The sequence below is a fragment of the Neolamprologus multifasciatus genome, chromosome 16, assembly GCF_963576455.1.
Source record: "Neolamprologus multifasciatus chromosome 16, fNeoMul1.2, whole genome shotgun sequence".
Taxonomy (NCBI): Eukaryota; Metazoa; Chordata; class Actinopteri; order Cichliformes; family Cichlidae; genus Neolamprologus; species Neolamprologus multifasciatus.
In genome coordinates, this window is record NC_140454.1 from 13,247,768 (window position 1) to 13,266,885 (window position 19,118).

At 42.6% G+C, this 19,118-nt stretch overlaps 2 protein-coding genes across 2 annotated transcripts; one reads left to right on the forward strand and one right to left on the reverse strand.

Annotated features, from left to right (window-relative positions):
• The first annotated feature begins 614 nt into the window (after positions 1–614).
• acod1 (aconitate decarboxylase 1) lies at positions 615–3,232 on the forward strand. The gene is made up of 5 exons (XM_085134513.1): positions 615–664; positions 842–1,003; positions 1,432–1,521; positions 1,624–1,823; positions 2,163–3,232. Exons 1-5 carry the CDS (start codon positions 653–655, stop codon positions 3,118–3,120), a joined length of 1,422 nt encoding a protein of 473 aa, XP_084990639.1. The 5' UTR covers positions 615–652; the 3' UTR covers positions 3,121–3,232.
• A 9-nt stretch (positions 3,233–3,241) lies between these two features.
• LOC146500406 (glutamine amidotransferase-like class 1 domain-containing protein 3, mitochondrial) lies at positions 3,242–11,624 on the reverse strand. Its single transcript, XM_085134517.1, has 4 exons — positions 11,369–11,624; positions 4,953–5,124; positions 4,600–4,798; positions 3,242–3,721 (listed from the first exon to the last, which is right to left on the reverse strand). The coding sequence occupies exons 1-4, from the start codon at positions 11,561–11,563 to the stop codon at positions 3,526–3,528; spliced, it is 762 nt and encodes a 253-aa protein (XP_084990643.1). The 5' UTR covers positions 11,564–11,624; the 3' UTR covers positions 3,242–3,525.
• Positions 11,625–19,118: the final 7,494 nt, after the last annotated feature.

The following is a 19,118-nucleotide window of genomic DNA, read 5'->3' on the forward strand; positions in this document are numbered from 1 at the left end:
TCTACCTTACATTATAAAGCGCCTTGAGGTGGCTGTTGTTGTGATTTGACACTGTACAAATAAAATTGAATTGAATTGTAAGATTGGACACAAGAATAAGCATATTGCATGTTTGGACTGAACAGGAGTTTATGTTTATGTAATGCATATATCTGAGGGCTGATAAGATGAGTCTGAGCAGTAGATCAGTGCACTTGCACAAGTTATTTACATTGTGAGTTATAAAGTGTACATAAGGGTGTGTGTCCAGAGGAGCAGGAGACTGAATTGGACAGAAGAAAATTGCATATGGAGGATGTATATAGTTACTGTGGGATCGAGTTTAGCAGTCTTACAGTTTTAGGGGCAACATTTCCTTTTAAGTTGTGTGATTGAATCATGTGTGCCTACTAAAACACAGATTTAAAATGTTGTCAATTTCAAAATCAGCTGTCACAAGATTTTGTTGTGTGCAGATTGTGCAGACTCCCCAGTGCACTGGCAACCAGCATAAATGAAAAGACAGCATTGAGTCATTGCGAAAGTTCCCACTTCTCATCCTAGTGGGTTTTTAGCCACTTTGGAAATTTGGCAGTCCAGCCCTCAGACATGTGTATAAAAGCCAGCTATGCTTGCATGTTTAGTCACTTGAAGAGCTTGTCAAGACTGAACAATGCTTCGCAAGGTACTGTTGGTTGCTGTATGAGCTTTAATAAAGGCACCTTTTGGAAAGTATTTTTGGCTTTTGGTGACCTGCAGTATAGCTTAGCATCTTAACTTGATTATAGCCACAATAAGCAGGAACCATCTCTGGAGAAGTCTGCATGATTTGAACTGACTAGCCCTGTGGAATGTTTTTCAGGGTATCACAGAGAGCTTTGGAGCTGGGATCCATGCCCTCAGCACCTCACAGCTGACAGATGGTGTGATTAACAGGAGCAAAAGGATGATGCTGGACACCCTCGGTGTTGGACTATTAGGAACCAGAACAGCTGTCTTCAATAAGGCTCTGAAGTACAGTCAGGTACAGTGAACTGCATTTACTGCAAAAACAACTGCTGACAAATATTTGCTTATCATGTGGGTAGATGTAGAAGATGCTCATTTAATTCTACACAGTAACTAGTAATACATGAGTACTCTGTATCTATTGTCAGTGATCACATAAAAATCTTTATATGGGCTCATCAGAGGTTGTTTGTGAAATTAAAATACTCTTCTGCTCATTGGTGGATTTCCTTTACAAATGATCGGTCCTGCTAACTAACTCGCTTCATTTGTGCCCTGATTGCAATCTTGACAAATTATTAAGTTGTTTTCCATGACATGTTGATGACTGATTATCCAGTCAAGTCTTGCACTTCTTTAATAGTCCGGTTTGTGATTATAATCTTCTTTCTGCTGCTAGTTATTTTTGATATGTCATTTATACTCATATTAATGTGCCTCCAGTTGTTCACATCACGGGAAAGGAGCAGCGTTTGGGGTCAATCGGATATAATTCTGCCTCCTCATTACGCTGCATTTGTTAATGGCATTGCTGTAAGTTTGGATTTCTACAAAAGCAAAAATCTGCAGAAAACAGGAATTATGATCCAGCTCTGCTTCGATCCCTGATCACGTCTTTGCCTGACTGTCTATTAGGTTCACTCCATGGACTTTGACGACACTTGGCACCCTGCGACTCATCCCTCGGGCGCTGTCCTACCTGCGCTGCTGGCCCTGGCAGAGACACTTCCCAGCCAGCCCTCTGGTCTAGATCTCCTGCTAGCCTTCAATGTTGGCATTGAAGTTCAGGGCAGACTGATGAGGTTCTCCAAAGAAGCCTACAACATCCCTGAAAGGTATCAATTTTGGAAATATTTTCAGCTCTGGAATAAATTTATTCTCCAGCTCATTTAGATGAGAAAGACTAGAGCATTTGATTCACCAGTACCTAGTGCTGTCAAGCCAAGAAAACAGTTTTGGTTTCATTTTGGGTTTTAGAGGTGGATGTGGTGACTGGGTTCTGGTTTGTGCTCACATGAAAATACCTTATAAGGAGAAATCGCAAAAACCTCCTTTAAAAATGACTAAACTGATGATTAAAATACATATGAATGGTTTGATTAATAAGGCAGTGATTTCAGTTAATCAGAATCACTATGTCACGCTTGAGTAAATCTTATTGTTTTGCTTCTCAGATTCCACCCTCCCAGTGTTGTTGGAGTGATGGGCAGCGCTGCAGCCTCGGCTAAGCTCCTGGGTCTGTCTCCTGAACAGTGCATTCATGCTCTTGCCATAGCTGCCTCCTCTGCCGGGGCGCCTTTAGCCAACGCTGCCACACAGACCAAACCTCTCCACATTGGAAACGCTGCTCGGAGAGGCCTAGAGGCCGCTCGGCTGGCCCAGATAGGACTGAAGGGAAATCCAGCCATACTGGATTTGGACAGAGGGCTTGGTGTTTACTACAAAGACTACAGTCCCTCCGCTATGGCGGATTCTGCTGTGAGAGCATATAAATGGATTCTGGAAGATCAGGACGTGGCATTCAAACGCATCCCCACTCACCTCGGGATGCACTGGGTTGTCGATGCAGCTCTGGCAGCCCGGGAAAAGCTCCAAAACGCAGTCGGCAAATTTGACCTCAGCCAGATCCGGCATGTCACACTTCGGGTGCCTCCATCCAAGTACGTTAACTGCCCGTTACCTGCCACAGAGCACCAAGCCAGGCACTCGTTCCAGTTCAACGCCTGCACCGCACTGCTGGATAACAAGGTGACCGTGGCGTCTTTCGGCGACGCTCATATCGGCCGATCCGCTTTGAAGGAGCTCCTGGGCAAAGTCAGCTTGGAGACGCCGGAAGATAACCTGCCCAGTTTTGACAAGATGTACTGCGAGGTCGAGATAGCGACGCACCAGGGGGCGAGCTACACAGCCAGATGTGACACATTCTACGGCCACTGGAGGAAACCGCTGACTCTGAAGCACCTGGTGGAGAAGTTCAGTGTGAATGCTTCGTCTGTGCTGTGCACAGAGGGAGTGGAGCGGGTCATTGATGTTATAGGAAACATTGAAAGGGTGGCAGATTGCTCAATATTGGGTTCATATCTGAGAATGACAAGAAATCAAGAGCGCCTTGACAGAATGAGGATTTTGTAATTAGACACTCATATCTTTATATGAAGCTTTGTAATCTTTTCAAGAAAGTACGAATTAAATAATAACCGTGTAAATATGTTGTACATACTTTTTTCTCTTCTGTGGTCAGAAATAAACAATCTTTTTCCTTGTATTCGTTTATTTATTTATTTGTTTCTGAGAACATTATCCTCACCTGCAGCTGATTCTCTAAAATGTGACAGATGTGGGACGGAGCCAAGACAGCAGCAATAAAACTGACACGCAAACTCAAACATTCAGCTCACAAGGAGCTCAGTTCTGCTACTCTAGATTATCTTTTAGTGCTTTTAATCACTTCGACACCATTCTGCAACCAGCTCAGCAGACATCTACCGCACAGCTGGCACCAGTCTTTTCCTTGTTTCGACCTTCTACTGATTACACTCAGGCGAGTTTCAGGACGCCCTGCACCATCGATCCGATTCCGTCAAATATCTCGTGGATCGGAGCGTTGCACATGAAGGCACAGGTGGTGACCAGCTTGTTCTTTCCGTCCACGTGGATCTCGCCGACGCCCTTGCTCACGTGCTTGCAGCCCAGCTGGTTGATGGCCGCTGCAGTGTCAGCGGTGTCTGGATACCTGAGAGGTGGGGGAGAAGAGGCACTACTTAATGTTTTGCTGCTCAAAGCCGATTTCTGCAAACATCTTAGGAACATTTGAGGTTTTGCTTTTAACAACTGGAAAATTATATTTATAAGTTTTGGAGATGCATCAATTATGCCTGCAAACTGCACTTACAGAGGGACTTTCCACCTTAACATGGAAAGAACCCAACAGTTTTTGCTTCCTATTTACACAAACACACCAGTGATTGTCCTGTCAATCGAATATTTAGCATCCTGCACAGTGCACCAGTGGGTCTCACTCATTAACTATCTAATATCTAATCTGCCAATCACATTACAGCAACATTTAGGCATGTAGACACAGTCAAATACTGTGTGTTGAAGAGCTAAATCACTCAAAACAGCCAATATTTTATAAGAAAGACCTTTGTTTACCCAGCACAAAGTGGAAAAATAACGAGCATCCAAATCAGATATCTACTGAAACACGCATTGGTTACTGGTATCAGCCACATTTTTTCTTCTATTCTGTTAATTTTTTAAAATAATTTTATAATATTATTTTGCCTGTAAACAAAATCATGATCTCAACTGACTGTTGGCTTTGACATCTGTCAACCGATCAATTGGTCCAAGTGTCAGTGAGCCACCACTCTGACAAAGACAGATCCTCTCCTAAGTCCTTTTTTTTTTTTAATCTAACACTGTAATCAAATTAATTTGTCATGGAAACAGGAAGAAATTGTGCAACAGGACAGGCAGACTGGCTGTAAACAAGCCCACGCCCAGCACGTGGTAGTCTCTGGAAACAACTGTTTGCACACAACAATTGCAGCATTTAAAAGTCCAGACTTAGAACGCAAACAAGGAAGTCCAAGTTGTATTTCTCACTTGTCGTCCTTTTCGATGCCGACGGTGACCTCGCACCCGGGGATCACTTTGGCAGCCAGCACAGGTGAGATGCAGCAGAGGCCGATGGGTTTGCCTTCGCTGTGGAACGCCTGCAGAGCAGCCTTGACCTCGTCATTTACAGAGCAGTCCTTGCCCTGCACTGCCCACGTACAGAGATTCTTCGCAGCTCCAAAGCCGCCTGTAAAACACCAAAAATGAGGAAGAGGTGAGATTAATGTCTGGATGTACATAAGCCAGAAATACAAACTTCAGTTTCGACCTTACTCAGACCTTCTCAACATCTTTTTTCTGTAGGCTTTGATTGTACCAGCAAAATACATATGAACACAAACCTGGGAAAATAACAGCGTCGTGCTCTTTCACGCTGAGCTTAGACAGATCCTGGATGTTTCCACGGGCCAGCCTTGCGCTCTCCACCAGCACATTCCTCTTTTCCTGAGAAGGCGCACCTTTCAGGTGATCTACCACATGCATCTGGTCAGTATTGGGTGCGAACATGTTCACCTGGAGGTGATAAAAGCAGCAGAGACGAGTTCAAAAACAAACAAAAAAAGCACACCAGGCAACTAATAATGATTGTTAACATCACAATTCTTGAAGCTAACTCGACAGAACTTCTGTCAGAGCAGCATTTCAAAACCTAAGAATATCTGCATTTCGCAACACTTTCCCTGACTCATAGTGGACTTTTGACTGATGACTACTCTTGTAAGCTTGAGACATGTGTCTGGGTCATTCCATGTCAATTCCTGAAAAATTAAACTTTGTAAGAGGAATTTGAGAAAATTTCCAGTCCCAACTGTCATTTCTGTCCTTGAGGAAAAAAGAGAAATCTTTCACGGGATGAAGGCAGCTCTGTGTTTAAACATTTATCTACCATTGTTGTTGTGAGGGGTTAGCTAGGTCCTTAAATATGTAGGGTAAATATGAGGTATGGACTCTCAGGAGTGCAATTTGTAACAAGGTAGCAAATTGTAATGTGCAGTAATAAGACATATGTTGCATAATTGAGAAATTCTCTTACACTAATCAAAGTAGTAATAACAATAATATAGTGATATTAATAGTTGTAACCACTTAGTATTACTAAACTGAAGTCTTAACAACAGAAATGAAGAAACGCCTCAAGCCTCAAAACTAAAAAAAGTCTCATTAAAACCAAAATAAAATTAAAATCCCATCATGGTCAGCTTGCACCTCTACATGCAGAGCGCTATATAGCCACCAGGTGGATGCTTCCACTCAGAGGTTCTAAGTTATTGTGATAAGTTTTTGAATTAATTTCCTCAGAGTGCTCCAGCCAAAACTGCAACACTTATAAACAGATTTAACTGCACACATAGGCAGAGTTGAAAGGCTTGGAAAAGTCACTTGGCCATTTAGAGGTTTGCACTGCTGGTAAGAAAAAGGACACACTATCACGCTCTCTGGGCCCGCTTTCTGGACTTTTACAAACCATTCCTTTAAGGCCGGTGCAGAGAGCTGCTGAAAGTACACAGGCCTTCACATTTCACTGAAGCTACCCATCAGCAGCTCAGACAGGACCATATACTGATCAAACTGGCTGCCTCAGGGACCCTTTCAAACGCCCAGATAATGAAGAGTTGCCTTATAAGAAACAACCAATTAAACTCAGATAAGGCATCCTTCCTGCTGATCCAGTCAAGGCTGTTATTGTGATAAGTTTTTGAATTAATTTTCTCAGAGAGCAGAGTGCATCAGGAAGATGGCGCCTTTGCTCGGCTCGACGTCTACCTGCCTACGCTGTATTGTATTTTATGCTTTTATATCAGCCCTGACGTTTAATATATGGAGCTATGCTGCTGTGATTTACGACCGTTCTTCCTTGCTCCACATCAAAGAGCCTATGGAACGTCTTTATGATGACTGGGACAGTTATAGAAAAACTTTTCCCCCACCATTTGTGCAATCTTCCACCTCACCGGATTACTTCTTGCTACCGGCGAAACGTGCCCTAAGCAATTCCAAGAAGAAATAGAGGAAAAGAGGCTGTAGGGCCGGCATCCAGGTACGCATCAGACGAGCCTACAGATCGGAGATCTCCCGACTCGTCTGGAGGCGTCCCCGGTTTCTGCTACCAGTTACCCTTCCGGAACACGTACTTGCAGCCACTACAGCGTGGATCCTGCCCATCTGATGCTCTGGATTTTGCCGATTATCCCCCCACCACTGCACCCTCACAGCCCGCATTGCACAACCGGTGGTTGGCCCCGCCGGTTCCGTGGCTGCTGGAGACCTCGCGTGCGGACACGGTGTTTGCTGTCAATTCCACTCCGACAAGCTGATGGAAAACCTGCGCTGCCAGTTTTTAATCGGATTGCGCTCTTGAACGCCCGCTCCATCGCAAACAAATCCTTCTCTCTGAATGAGCTCTTCACAAGGAAAAGCCTGGACTTTCTGTTTCTCACCGAAACATGACAGAGGGATGGCGAATTTGGGCGATCGTGGCTCAAGAGTTGGGAGTTCGTCTTGTAATCGGAAGGTTGCCAGTTCGAGCCCCAACTCGGACAGTCTCGGTCGTTGTGTCCTTGGACAAGACACTTCACCTACCGCCTACTGGTGATGGCCAGAAGGGCCGATGGCGCGATATGGCAGCCTCGCTTCTGTCAGTCTGCCCCAGGGCAGCTGTGGCTACAACTGTAGTTTGCCTCCACCAGTGTGTGAATGTGAGAGTGAATGGGTGGATGACTGGACGTGTAAAGCGCTTTGGGGTCCCTAGGCGGGACTAGTAAAAAAGCGCTATACAAATACAGGCCATTTACCATTACCATTTGTTAAAACCTAAAAGGTGGAGGTCTTGCCGTTGTCTTTAAGGACAGTTTCATCTGCAGAGGTATGCAAACTGAAAACTATTCTTCCTTTGAGTCGCAAACAATTAAGGTGGGCTCTACGAACATCTTTTATTGTGTTTTAGTCTATCGCCCTCCTGGCCCTGCTACTGAGTTCTTAAAGGATTTTATGGACTTCTTAATGAGCTCTTCACAAGGAAAAGCCTGGACTTTCTGTTTCTCACCGAAACATGACAGAGGGATGGCGAATTTGGGCGATCGTGGCTCAAGAGTTGGGAGTTCGTCTTGTAATCGGAAGGTTGCCAGTTCGAGCCCCAACTCGGACAGTCTCGGTCGTTGTGTCCTTGGACAAGACACTTCACCTACCGCCTACTGGTGATGGCCAGAAGGGCCGATGGCGCGATATGGCAGCCTCGCTTCTGTCAGTCTGCCCCAGGGCAGCTGTGGCTACAACTGTAGTTTGCCTCCACCAGTGTGTGAATGTGAGAGTGAATGGGTGGATGACTGGACGTGTAAAGCGCTTTGGGGTCCCTAGGCGGGACTAGTAAAAAGCGCTATACAAATACAGGCCATTTACCATTTACCATTTGTTCACCTAAACGAACTGCGTCCTGCAGACTGCTCTTACTTGGGCGCCCCCCGTTTAGGTCGCCGTGGTGGAGGTCTTGCCGTTGTCTTTAAGGACAGTTTCATCTGCAGAGGTATGCAAACTGAAAACTATTCTTCCTTTGAGTCGCAAACAATTAAGGTGGGCTCTACGAACATCTTTTATTGTGTTTTAGTCTATCGCCCTCCTGGCCCTGCTACTGAGTTCTTAAAGGATTTTATGGACTTCTTATCTTCTATTATCAAGCTGGAGAAAGTTTTAATTCTTGGGGATTTTAACATTCATATTGATGATGCCTCATCTAACTCTGCAGCTGAACTTCTATCTATATCTGAGTCTTTTAACTTTGTCCAACATGTCTCTGGTCCAACCCATTTAAAAGGCCATACCTTGGACCTTGTTTTTTCCTTGGGCCTCAACATTGGCAATGTGTTTGCTGAGGATGTACATTTGAGTGACCATAACTGTATCTTTGAACTTAATTTTAGCTCTAAACAGACACCTGTGAAGTTAAAAACTCATAGACGCATAATAACTGAGACTACTGCTGAGAGGTTCTCCATTATGTTTCACAGGTCTCCACTTTTTACAGGAAACGATGTAAATGTTCTTATTCAGTCTTTTAATAGGGAATGCACATCCATTTTGGATCAAGTGGCACCTATTAAAACAAGCTCGGCTTTACAAAAGAAGACATGCCCTTGGATAAATGAGACTATCTTAAACTTAAGGAGAATATGCCGCAAAATAGAACGACTATGGAAGAAAACCAAACTTGACGTACACAGGCTCCATCTTCGAGATCTCATGCTCTCCTTAAATGACACAGTGAAAACTGTTAGATCTGAATATTTTTCTAGGCTCATAACAAAAAACAAGAGAAATCCCAAGTTTCTTTTTGACAAAGTTAGTGCTATTGTCTCCCCAGATGTGGTACCTTTAGATGTACACTCTAAAGTAGATAGTAATAAACTCCTCTGATTTTTTGTTGATAAGATTAACGACGTCAATGCTAAAATCTCCCCAAAGCTTTCTTGTTCTCCGAGTCAGGCACTCCCTTTGTACTCCTGGTCAACTTTTACAACTGTAACATATGAGGAAATAGCAGCCCTGGTTGACAAAATGAAGCCATCCTCAAGCCCCTCAGACATTATCCCCACTAAGCTTTTTATTAATGCCTTTGACACCATTGGTCCTTGGGTTGTGAACCTTTTTAATGTTTCTCTTCAGACTGGGGTGTTCCCCAGCTTTTTTAAACATGCCATTGTGGAACCAAGGCTCAAAAAACCCAACCTGGACCCAACACTACTTCAAAATTTAAGACCTATCGCCAAACTCCCATTTATGTCAAAACTCTTTGAGAAGGCAGTAGCTGTCCACCTTACGGCATACTTGGAGAAATATAACATCCATGACCGTTTTCAATCTGGGTTCCGTAAATTGCATTCCACTGAGACAGCACTACTGAAAGTAACTAATGATATTATGATGTCAGCAGACTCCGGAGAATACACAGTCCTAGTCTTGTTAGACCTTACCTCAGCCTTTGATACCATCAACCATACCATCCTGATAAACAGACTGAGAGACCTGGTTGGGATGTCTGGCTCTGTTTTAGACTGGTTTTCATCTTATATATCTGAAAGGAGTTTTAGTGTGTCTGCAAACCAGATCATGTCGGAATCTACAGTTGTTGTGTGGAGTTCCTCAGGGCTCTGTGCTGGGACCTATCCTGTTTTTAATATACATTCTTCCTTTAAGTCAGATAATACAGCAGTTTCCTGAAGTATCTTACCATCTTTTTGCTGACGATATTCAGCTATATTATTCGTTTAAGCCTGCTGAAGCTCATAAGCTCTCCAATCTGATTGACTGTTTAACCAACATTAAACAATGGTTGAACAATAACTGCTTACAGCTAAACCCAGACAAAACAGAAACTTTGATTATTGCACCAGGCAGTGCAATACCTGATATTAAACGGCGACTGGGTGACTTAGGTTCCTCCCAGAAACATAACCTTAGAAATTTGGGTGTCATTTTGATGAAGCTTTTTCTTTGGAGGGACATCTAAATCAGACAGTAAGAACCTGCTTTTTTCACCTGAGGAACATCTCTAAACTTAGATCCATCGTGTCAACAAGTGAACTCGAGATGATAATACATGCTTTTATCTCTACAAGACTTGACTACTGTAACAGCCTGTTTACTTGTCTAAACATGAAAGGGCTAGCCCGCCTACAGGTTGTTCAAAACTCTGCAGCGAGGCTACTGACCCGCTCGAACAAGGGTGCTCATATGACCCCTGTGTTAAAGTCGCTGCACTGGCTACCAATCAGATTCAGGTTCCATTTTAAAATTCTAGTTTTAACTTTTAGAGCATTACAGAGACAGGCACCCCCCTACATTGCTGATCTGATTCATACACACACCTCCACTCGTAACCTGAGGTCAGCAAACCAAAATCTTTTAGTGGTCCCCCACACTCGTTTTAAAACCCAAGGGGACCGATCTTTCCAAGCTGTTGCACCCAGATTGTGGAATGCACTTCCCCTATTTCTACAGGGTTTGGACTCAGTGGAGACCTTCAAAAAGCAGCTAAAGACATTTTTATTTCAAAAAGCTTTTAATTAGACCAGGGTTTTCATGGTGTATTTTATGACTGTATTATGTTTTTACCTTGTAAAGCACTTTGTGACATATGTCTGTGAAAGGTGCTATATAAATAAAGTTTACTTACTTACTTATCGGCCATAAAACATATATCAGTACTGGTGCATTTGTCAAATATGAAAACTTAATTTCTCTGGGATAATGGAGAAAATGATGGTGTCAGCAGCAGAAATCTTGTTATGTCAGGACACGGTTTGTTCAGCAGAGTGCAGCATTTTACCTCAGCAATTACTCTAAAAGACCCACGACAGCTTGAAACATTTACTACACAAATAATAGCACACCATACTTACTGGTAAAGATAAATAAATAAACATGGCGGACCAAATAAGCTTCACTAAGACTTGGGTGTTTTTTTCTGGGGGGGCAAATTGAGGTTAAGGAACTTTAAATACTTCGGTGCATTTCAGTCGTTTATTATTCAGCAGTTTGCACAAAACATTCTGCGAAGCTATTCGCGTCACTGTGCGCAGTCTGGTTAACAGGTTGTAGAGGTCAAAGGACGCTCACGGGTCGGACTGCAAATAAAAAGTGCAAAAATCGTAGAAACTGCCCAGCACGGAGCAGTGAAAGCGGACAAACTGGAAGCTAATGACCATTTCTGATGTGGTGTTCACTCCAGGGGTAGCGGCAGATAAAATCAGCGTGTCACACTTACAGTCGCACCCCCTCTGCTCAGATGGACCAAAACAGCGGAGGCCTCGTGGATCTCGCTGCCGTCATAGACGCCGCAGCCCGCCAGCACCACAGCCACGCGTTTGCCCATCTGCGCTGAATAATGACTGCAGCTCACGGTCTGGAGGGTCCTAGCTGTCAGTAGGTTGCGACCACAGTGCTGCAGAAGGCTGAGCATGGCGGACTGTCAGCGGACAAAACGCCCCCGATGCCGCTTCTTCTACGCTTTAAAAAATAGTTTGACGCGCCCTCTTACGCCATCGTGTGTCCTCACCTGAGCACTACAGCTTTTTAATAACGAGTAATATAAACCATAACGTTAGTAGTATTGAAACTGGTAGTACTATGTAAACCTACCTGCCCTGCTGCCTCCTAACCCTAGTTTTTTTTGTTTGTTTGTTTATTTGTTTGTTTTTCTTTCTTCTTCTTTTCTCTTCTTTTTCTGTTTTCAATTATAAGTTAACATGTGACAGCAAAGAAAGTGTAAAAAGGCAAACTACTGTTATGTTCAACAGCTGTCCCAATAATAGAGATAATAATAATAAAAAAAGAAAGTGGTAGTAAAACTGTCATTCATGTAAATTTAAAAAACACAATGAAGCAGTGAATTAAATATAAATAACTTTTGCTACGTGAAGTTATCAATAATGTGACCGAAATATTTAAACAGAGAACAGATAAATATGGAACGCCAGGACTGCCATAATGAATTAATTAAATACACCATTAAATAATTAATTAAATGTGTCAATAATTAATTAAAATGGGAAATAATTAATTAAATAAATAGTTATGACACATGTAATTAATTAATTATTGACACATTTAATTAATTATTTATGTATTTCACATTTTAATTAATTATTGACACATTTAATTAATTATTGACACATTTAATTAATTATTGACACATTTAATTAATTATTTATTGACACATTTAATTAATTATTTATGTATTTCACATTTTAATTAATTATTGACACATTTAATTAATTATTTAATGATATATTTATTTATTTCATTTTGGCAGTCCTGGCGCCTGGCTCTCATCATGAAATAATTTTATCTGTCAACCTCACCCATCAAACGCAGGGGGCGGGGTTAACGCTGCCCATGCAGCTTCTCTAACATTTGATTGGTTGCCGTGCAAAGTAAGTCAAAACAGGTCGATCCTAGATAATCGATTGCTTGTGTAGACTTGGGGCAGCCAGGTATCCCAGAATGCATTTCAAATCACAGGCAGCAATGTTGGTGGTGTAGTTTTAAAATACCCCGTTTTTCTGTCACCAACTACACTTTTAACTGTGTTTTAGCTGCGAATGTCGCGCTGTAATCTTCACATGGGTCAGGTTGTCAACATAGAACATGTTTGCAAAGGTGCTCAGATGTTTTCAGAGATTTCAGTAGCTCTGCTAACAGTCAGCATGCAGAGTGCACCGAGGGGGTTACGTTAACCGGTTTGTTTACATATTCCACTCTCCGTGTTCCATGTGTTGCATTCGCAGATTCTCATTTTCACCGAACGATCGTCTCTTTCCACCTGGTCTTGTGTCTCTGTGCTTCTGTAACATAAAGGACGAGCTGACATTTTTCTCACGAAACCAGCGATCAGCTCAACAGACCCTCAGTTTACCTGCATGCATCCTCCTCCTCACCTGTCAGCTGTTTAACACCTGCTGCTAATTCAAGAAACACGTCCACGTTACCTGGTGATAGTCACAGTTTAACTGGGCAGCCGGTGCTCGATATTACGCAACCTCAGCACATTTTTCTGCACAAGATAAGTAAATATAGTTTTTCCCGAGCGCAGAGCTGCTGGAGCTTGTTTCCCAACAGAGCACGAACCCACTTTATCAGCGGCTGATGTCCAATCACCGGCACACAGCTTTGAAACCTGAGCTGAGTTTTAGCTCTCAGTGGTTAAACGCTGGACTTAATTCACTCAGGTTTTGTCTGTCGGGTCACGTTTACTTCGCTGTTTTATTTACAACTGAGCAAATCGGTTTGGCTGAGGTTAAAGTTACGTTTCAGAACTGCACAGTTTTACAGACGTTTAATGGTTCACCGTGTTAGACTGAACCATTCGCTTTTCTTTATCTGGTGTGTTTTGGATTTAACAGTAAATTTTGAGATTAAACTGACTTTTAAAATGTTTTTATACAAAGAGGAAAGAGAAGGCGCATTTCCACCGAGAGGAGCAGAGTTTCCAACTACATGTTCATAATGCAGACTGCAACCTGGACAGAAATATTATATCATCTGTTTTTTAATAGGTTTTCTAAGCACCAGCGATCTGTTAGAATTTTTAGAGTTTACTTAACTAAAAATAAATGAGGTTAACATATAATTTGTGTGATTTTTTTCTCTCTCTCTCTCTTTTTATTCATTTTTTTGCTTTTTCGGTCATGTTATGTTTAACTGTCAAAGGTTTGTTACAAACTATGAAACACATGGTGCAGACTTCTGGATGTTAGAAGAAAACTAATACTGCTAATAAGGCAGGAAGGTGTCCTTTAAAACTAAACATGTTAGTAGGACTTTACATCATAGTTTATGAAATAGCACGTGTATTTCAGTAATAGCCTACTGATTTCAGTGTAGTAGTGAACAGTCACACAGCTCACGTGGGTGTTATCTGTGATACTCCTTAACTATAATTTATCCAGGTTAACTTCAGTTAACTCTGAGCGGCTGGATCGACGGAGGTCAGACAACAATTTTACATGTATGATCTTAAAACAGGACACAGCCATTATCCGTCCTGGCCTCATATCAAATGTGAACGCAGACTGAGTCTATGTTTGACGATTGCTTTATATCTAATCTTCCTCTCAAACATTTAAACAGTCTGCAGCTGAGGGAACACAAACTCAAATTGTCGGAACAGGGTTGCTCGTTTCTTGCGTTCATTTGGTAATTTATTAAATGTATAACTGTTATTCTAATCTGCTGCTGAGTCTCTTACGCTGATGAAAATGCAGAAAACACAGATCACGAACACCTGTTCAACCAATCGCTTTCATTCCACTTTGACAAACTGACGGTTCATCTACAGTGTTGCGTTAGACTGCTATATTTTTGTGTTCTTTATGCTGTAGATTTTCACGTCTCTGGAATAGTTGGCAGTATTAAGGATGCTTTTCTGTAAAATCATATTGATATGACCCGTGAATTATTCGTAGATGACAGTTAGATTAGTCAGCTGGGAAACTCTGTGTTACCTCAGAGAGCTGAAGATATCGTGGATATGCTGACCTCGCTCTGTGGTGTACAGGTCCGTTTACCCTCATGATTAATATTCACAATAAAAATATTAGCCGAACATCATGAAGTCTGTATGTGTGTCATAGTTTCGAACAACCTTTGTACAGTTAAAGCCAGCAGTTACTACATGAGGAAACACCAACGTTATCTCTTTTATGCGTTTATACGCAGGTCACGCTGATTACTGAACAAAAACCCAAAGATCAGCTGTTAATCGAATTTATTTGCTCTCTCTCCTCCTTAAACATGTTTTTAATGTTAGTTATAATTCAGAATTGGCGACTGAAACACGTAGGACACATAAGAACATCAGGAAATAAAACCCTGATAAATATAACCTCAGTAAAAGAAGTCCGTGTCAGCGGGGGTTATTACAGCTGTGTACCGGGGCCTGAGCCTTTTCGGTGGTAATAACAGCTCGATTGCTTGCGAGGCAAGCGGGTCTATCCACGCTTTGCCGTGAGACTGGGCAGACATCTCCGAAATCATCGAAGCACTTTTGCAAAGAGGCTGTATCTTGAGAAACCGACCAGACACATGAAGATTAAACCACTACATTCTCGGCTAAAAAAATATTAAAACTGTATTTGGTGACACACACAAACAGGGTTTTTCAAAGTTCAGTTCTGTTAGTTTCCACATGCTGGTTGTTGTGTTCTAAAAACAATGGCCACCAGGCCAAAGCAATGGTTTTGAGTCGATCAGCGTTAACCCCGCCCCCTGAGTTTGATGGGTGAGGTTGACAGATAAAATTATTTCATGATGAGAGCCAGGCGCCAGGACTGCCAAAATGAAATAAATAAATATATCATTAAATAATTAATTAAATGTGTCAATAATTAATTAAAATGTGAAATACATAAATAATTAATTAAATGTGTCAATAAATAATTAATTAAATGTGTCAATAAATAATTAATTAAATGTGTCAATAATTAATTAAAATGTGAAATACATAAATAATTAATTAAATGTGTCAATAATTAATTAATTAAATGTGTCAATAATTAATTAATTACATGTGTCATAACTATTTATTTAATTAATTATTTCCCATTTTAATTAATTATTGACACATTTAATTAATTATTTAATGGTGTATTTAATTAATTCATTATGGCAGTCCTGGCGTTCCATAGATAAAAGGCAGCCAAAATCCGAAGAAGAGCTTTGACCTTCTTTCAAGAAGCCAGGAGAACTATTCCTGAAGACTGCTTCAAGAAATTAAGAGCCTTGCACAATGTATTTCCATAGACACTTCCACCTTTTTTTTTTAAATAAATGGCTGTTTCCAAGGGTTAATTCAGGACCGTTGCACAATCCTTTTTTTAAATTGGCATATGTCAAAACAAAAGAGCAAAACGATTGGCTGGTCATCCAGAGCTATAAAATGAGTCAAAGCCTCTGTTATTTTAACTGCCCGTGGATTTTCTCTTGACATTTTTCATCGCTTTTCCAAAACCCGAGTTAAAGTCGGCTGTTCCGGTCCACACTGCTGACATTTTGTTTAGCCTAGCTACAGCAGCCTCCAGTTTCTCTTTTTTTATCTGGAGCCGCCAGTCTCACTCGTCTAACCCTGTGCCTGTTTAGCGCGGGATGTCCCCCTAGTGGCCAATCTAAAAAACTACAACAAAAATGACAATCCACCCTCTGATTAATGAAATAAGTTAGTATCGGTTCGTGCATCCCTAATTAAAACCCACCCCTAATTCAGTCCCACCTAAAGGCAGTAACTGACAAGTAAGAAAGCACAACATTTACATGATTACATCTTACCACAAGAGGTTGCTACAGGAAGGAAGAAACTGAACTTTTATATCAAAGATTCATTAATGTAGTAGACACAAATTATGCAGGTTAAGGCATAAAAAGGTAAGTGAAAATCTGTATTTTCTTTTTTAGCACACTGTCCGATAAAGACTGTATACTTTTCCACTGCTATTGTTTTTTTCAGTCCTGCTACTTGTTCTGTCCTTTACCTCCAGAGATGGTTGTGTGGGAAAATCCCAGTAGATCAGCAGTTTCTAAAATACTCAGCCCATTACACTCCTTCCAACACATTCCTTCTCGTTGGGGGAGAAGAGAGGGGTGACACAGAAAGTTGCCGGTGTGCTAGGCTGACCGTTTCTTTCTCCCCTCTCTGGGATGTGATGGCAGCTGTTGCAAAAGAATGCTTGCCCCAAGTTCTTTGATTCTCCACTTTGACCTGGTGGGTAGACTGCAGGCCTCCCACTCCTCTCTGCATTCTGGCCCCACTCTGTCTACCTGCTGCTGCCACAAAGCCAGCTCTTGGCACCTGCTTCTTGCTCTTCCTTTCTACAGGTGCTTGTCTTGCTTATTTTCTCCAGGGCTGGGCCAAAAAGACCCTTGGTCAAGTCATAGGCTGCATCCATGACCTCAGAGCATAACCTAAGCCTGAGAGGTGTAGCCACAAAGCTCTCTCACCCAAAACTGCAAAGCTCATTACACACCACAACCTTGGACTGCTCCCCTGGAAGAGCGAAGGATGAGATCATTAACCACGCAGATTTTATTCCACAGGGCTGTGTTTGGGGAGCCCGAGTCCAGCTGATGGCCCATGTCTTCCAGAATTTCTGCCTAATATGCTGACAGTAGAGTGACTGCATTAACCATACTGCATACGAGCGTGCTGGCTGTGCAGCATATTTGTACGTCCTTTGATAAATAGATGCCGTGAGGCGATCTATCTTACTGGGCAAAGAAATGCTGAAACAAGCGGAGATTGCCCTGCGGTTAGGGTGAAGGTGATATGCAACTGAAGGCTCCACCGCCTGGGAACTGGGGTTCGGTCAGCCCCAGTACACCCATTCTCTGGAACTCAAGCTTAGAGCAGCCCTTGGTCGGAAGCTTGCTTTTAACCCTATGACCTGACCCTTGGGCTTGACCAATAGCGGCTCATTTCTTTCATGTAGGCCAGGACTGCTGGCAGAAGCTGCTTGGATGGCGGCAATGCTGGTGGGAACCTCTTGCCATCATGCAGGTCGTGTTCTGCCCCTTCAGCATCCTGGGCGTCTGGCTATGGGATACCTAGCTTGGTAACAGTCCATTTCAAGAACTCGTACAAATTGCTGTCCTCTGAGGGTGCAACTTTGGCCCAACTTGGTGGCCTGGACTGCTTGGGGGGGAAGGTCGAGTCATCCTCCTCCTCATCCATGTCCTCTAGGTCAAGGAGGTCGGAGTTGGCATCACCTTCCATGTCCTCTCCACCTGGCTCACCCACATTTTGATCAAGGAGGTCCTCGAACGATGGGGGCATGAGCAGGGACTCTCTTTCCATCATGTCCACCCAGCTCATGAAGGCTTGCAGATGACGCATATCACCTGTAGCATTAGCGGCCAACAGGCAGGAGTCTTGACTGTTCGTTACTCTCAGCCTCCTTTCCAGGACTTTCTCCTGCATCAACACACAGTGTGGGCATCCCTGAGGGTCTGCCAGTGAATCCTGAGCATGCTTGGCACCCATACAAATGATGCACATTGGATGAGGGTCCCTGTCCGAGATGATTGCGCCTCGGGATGTGAGGCACGGGCGGGATGCAGCCTCTTTGGCCTTCGATTCCGACCCTTTGGCGGGGGTAAGAGTCATAGGCATGATTAGCGTAAAGGGGTGAGACTAAGCTACATCAGGCTCATCGCGACACATTATCTCGTTCATAGTTAAAGCTAACAGCGGGGGTTCAATCCGAGCTAGTCACCACAGGAGTCAGCTCGTGGTGACATAGCTGCACTCTGCTAGCCAATAGCAACTACAAGTTAACAAGTTAATGCTAGCTGGACACAAAAAGGTAAAAGGCTTGTCATAACGTGTTAGCCCGAGATACACAATGTTGGCTACCTCGCTAACTAAAACCAGAAACCCTGGAACAGCTTGCCTGACTGATTGCTCTTTGACAGAGTATAACTATAAGTATACTTCTTTCAAGGACTTACTACGCACAATCCAAACTGGAACCGGAAAAATTGCGTTAGGCGACGTACTCCTCAGTAGGGATGGGTATCGTTTAGGTTTTATCCGATACCGGTGCCAAACCGGTACTTTTGAAACGGTGCCGGTGCTTAAACGGTGCCCAAACCGGTGCTTAAAGAATGGAAAACACAAAATTGGTCCAAAAACCTCTCATGTTCAGCTGTTTTTTTGTAAAAAGATAACAATGTTAGTCTTTTCTGCAGGTATAGGGCATATATGGTATCACTCTGGGCTGGAAGCAGTGCTTAAACAATGGAAAAAACACAAACTTTGTCCAAAAACCTCTCATGTTTAGCTGTTTTCCACTTTTTCTTCGGTCATTTTAGCCTTTTTGGCCAGGGTGAAGGGAGTATCTGCCATCAAACAAGAAGACAGCCGCATGTAGCTATGATGGTGTTTGCTAGTTCACGTTACATGCATTAATTTAATAACGCGGTTAGCTTACTCAACGTAAATTACACACGAACAACATTAAGCTACT

Excerpts from the sequence above, each read along its gene's own strand:
- acod1 (XM_085134513.1), top strand. Across the intron at positions 1,522-1,623 it reads CATTTGTTAATGGCATTGCT|GTTCACTCCATGGACTTTGA; the intron begins GTAAGTTTGGAT and ends ACTGTCTATTAG. Across the intron at positions 1,824-2,162 it reads GCCTACAACATCCCTGAAAG|ATTCCACCCTCCCAGTGTTG; the intron begins GTATCAATTTTG and ends TTTGCTTCTCAG.
- LOC146500406 (XM_085134517.1), bottom strand. The coding sequence starts at position 11,563 with ATGCTCAGCCTTCTGCAGCACTGTGGTCGCAACCTACTGACAGCTAGG. Across the intron at positions 5,125-11,368 it reads TGAGCAGAGGGGGTGCGACT|GTGAACATGTTCGCACCCAA; the intron begins GTAAGTGTGACA and ends TATCACCTCCAG. Across the intron at positions 3,722-4,599 it reads GGCATCGAAAAGGACGACAA|GTATCCAGACACCGCTGACA; the intron begins GTGAGAAATACA and ends CCCACCTCTCAG.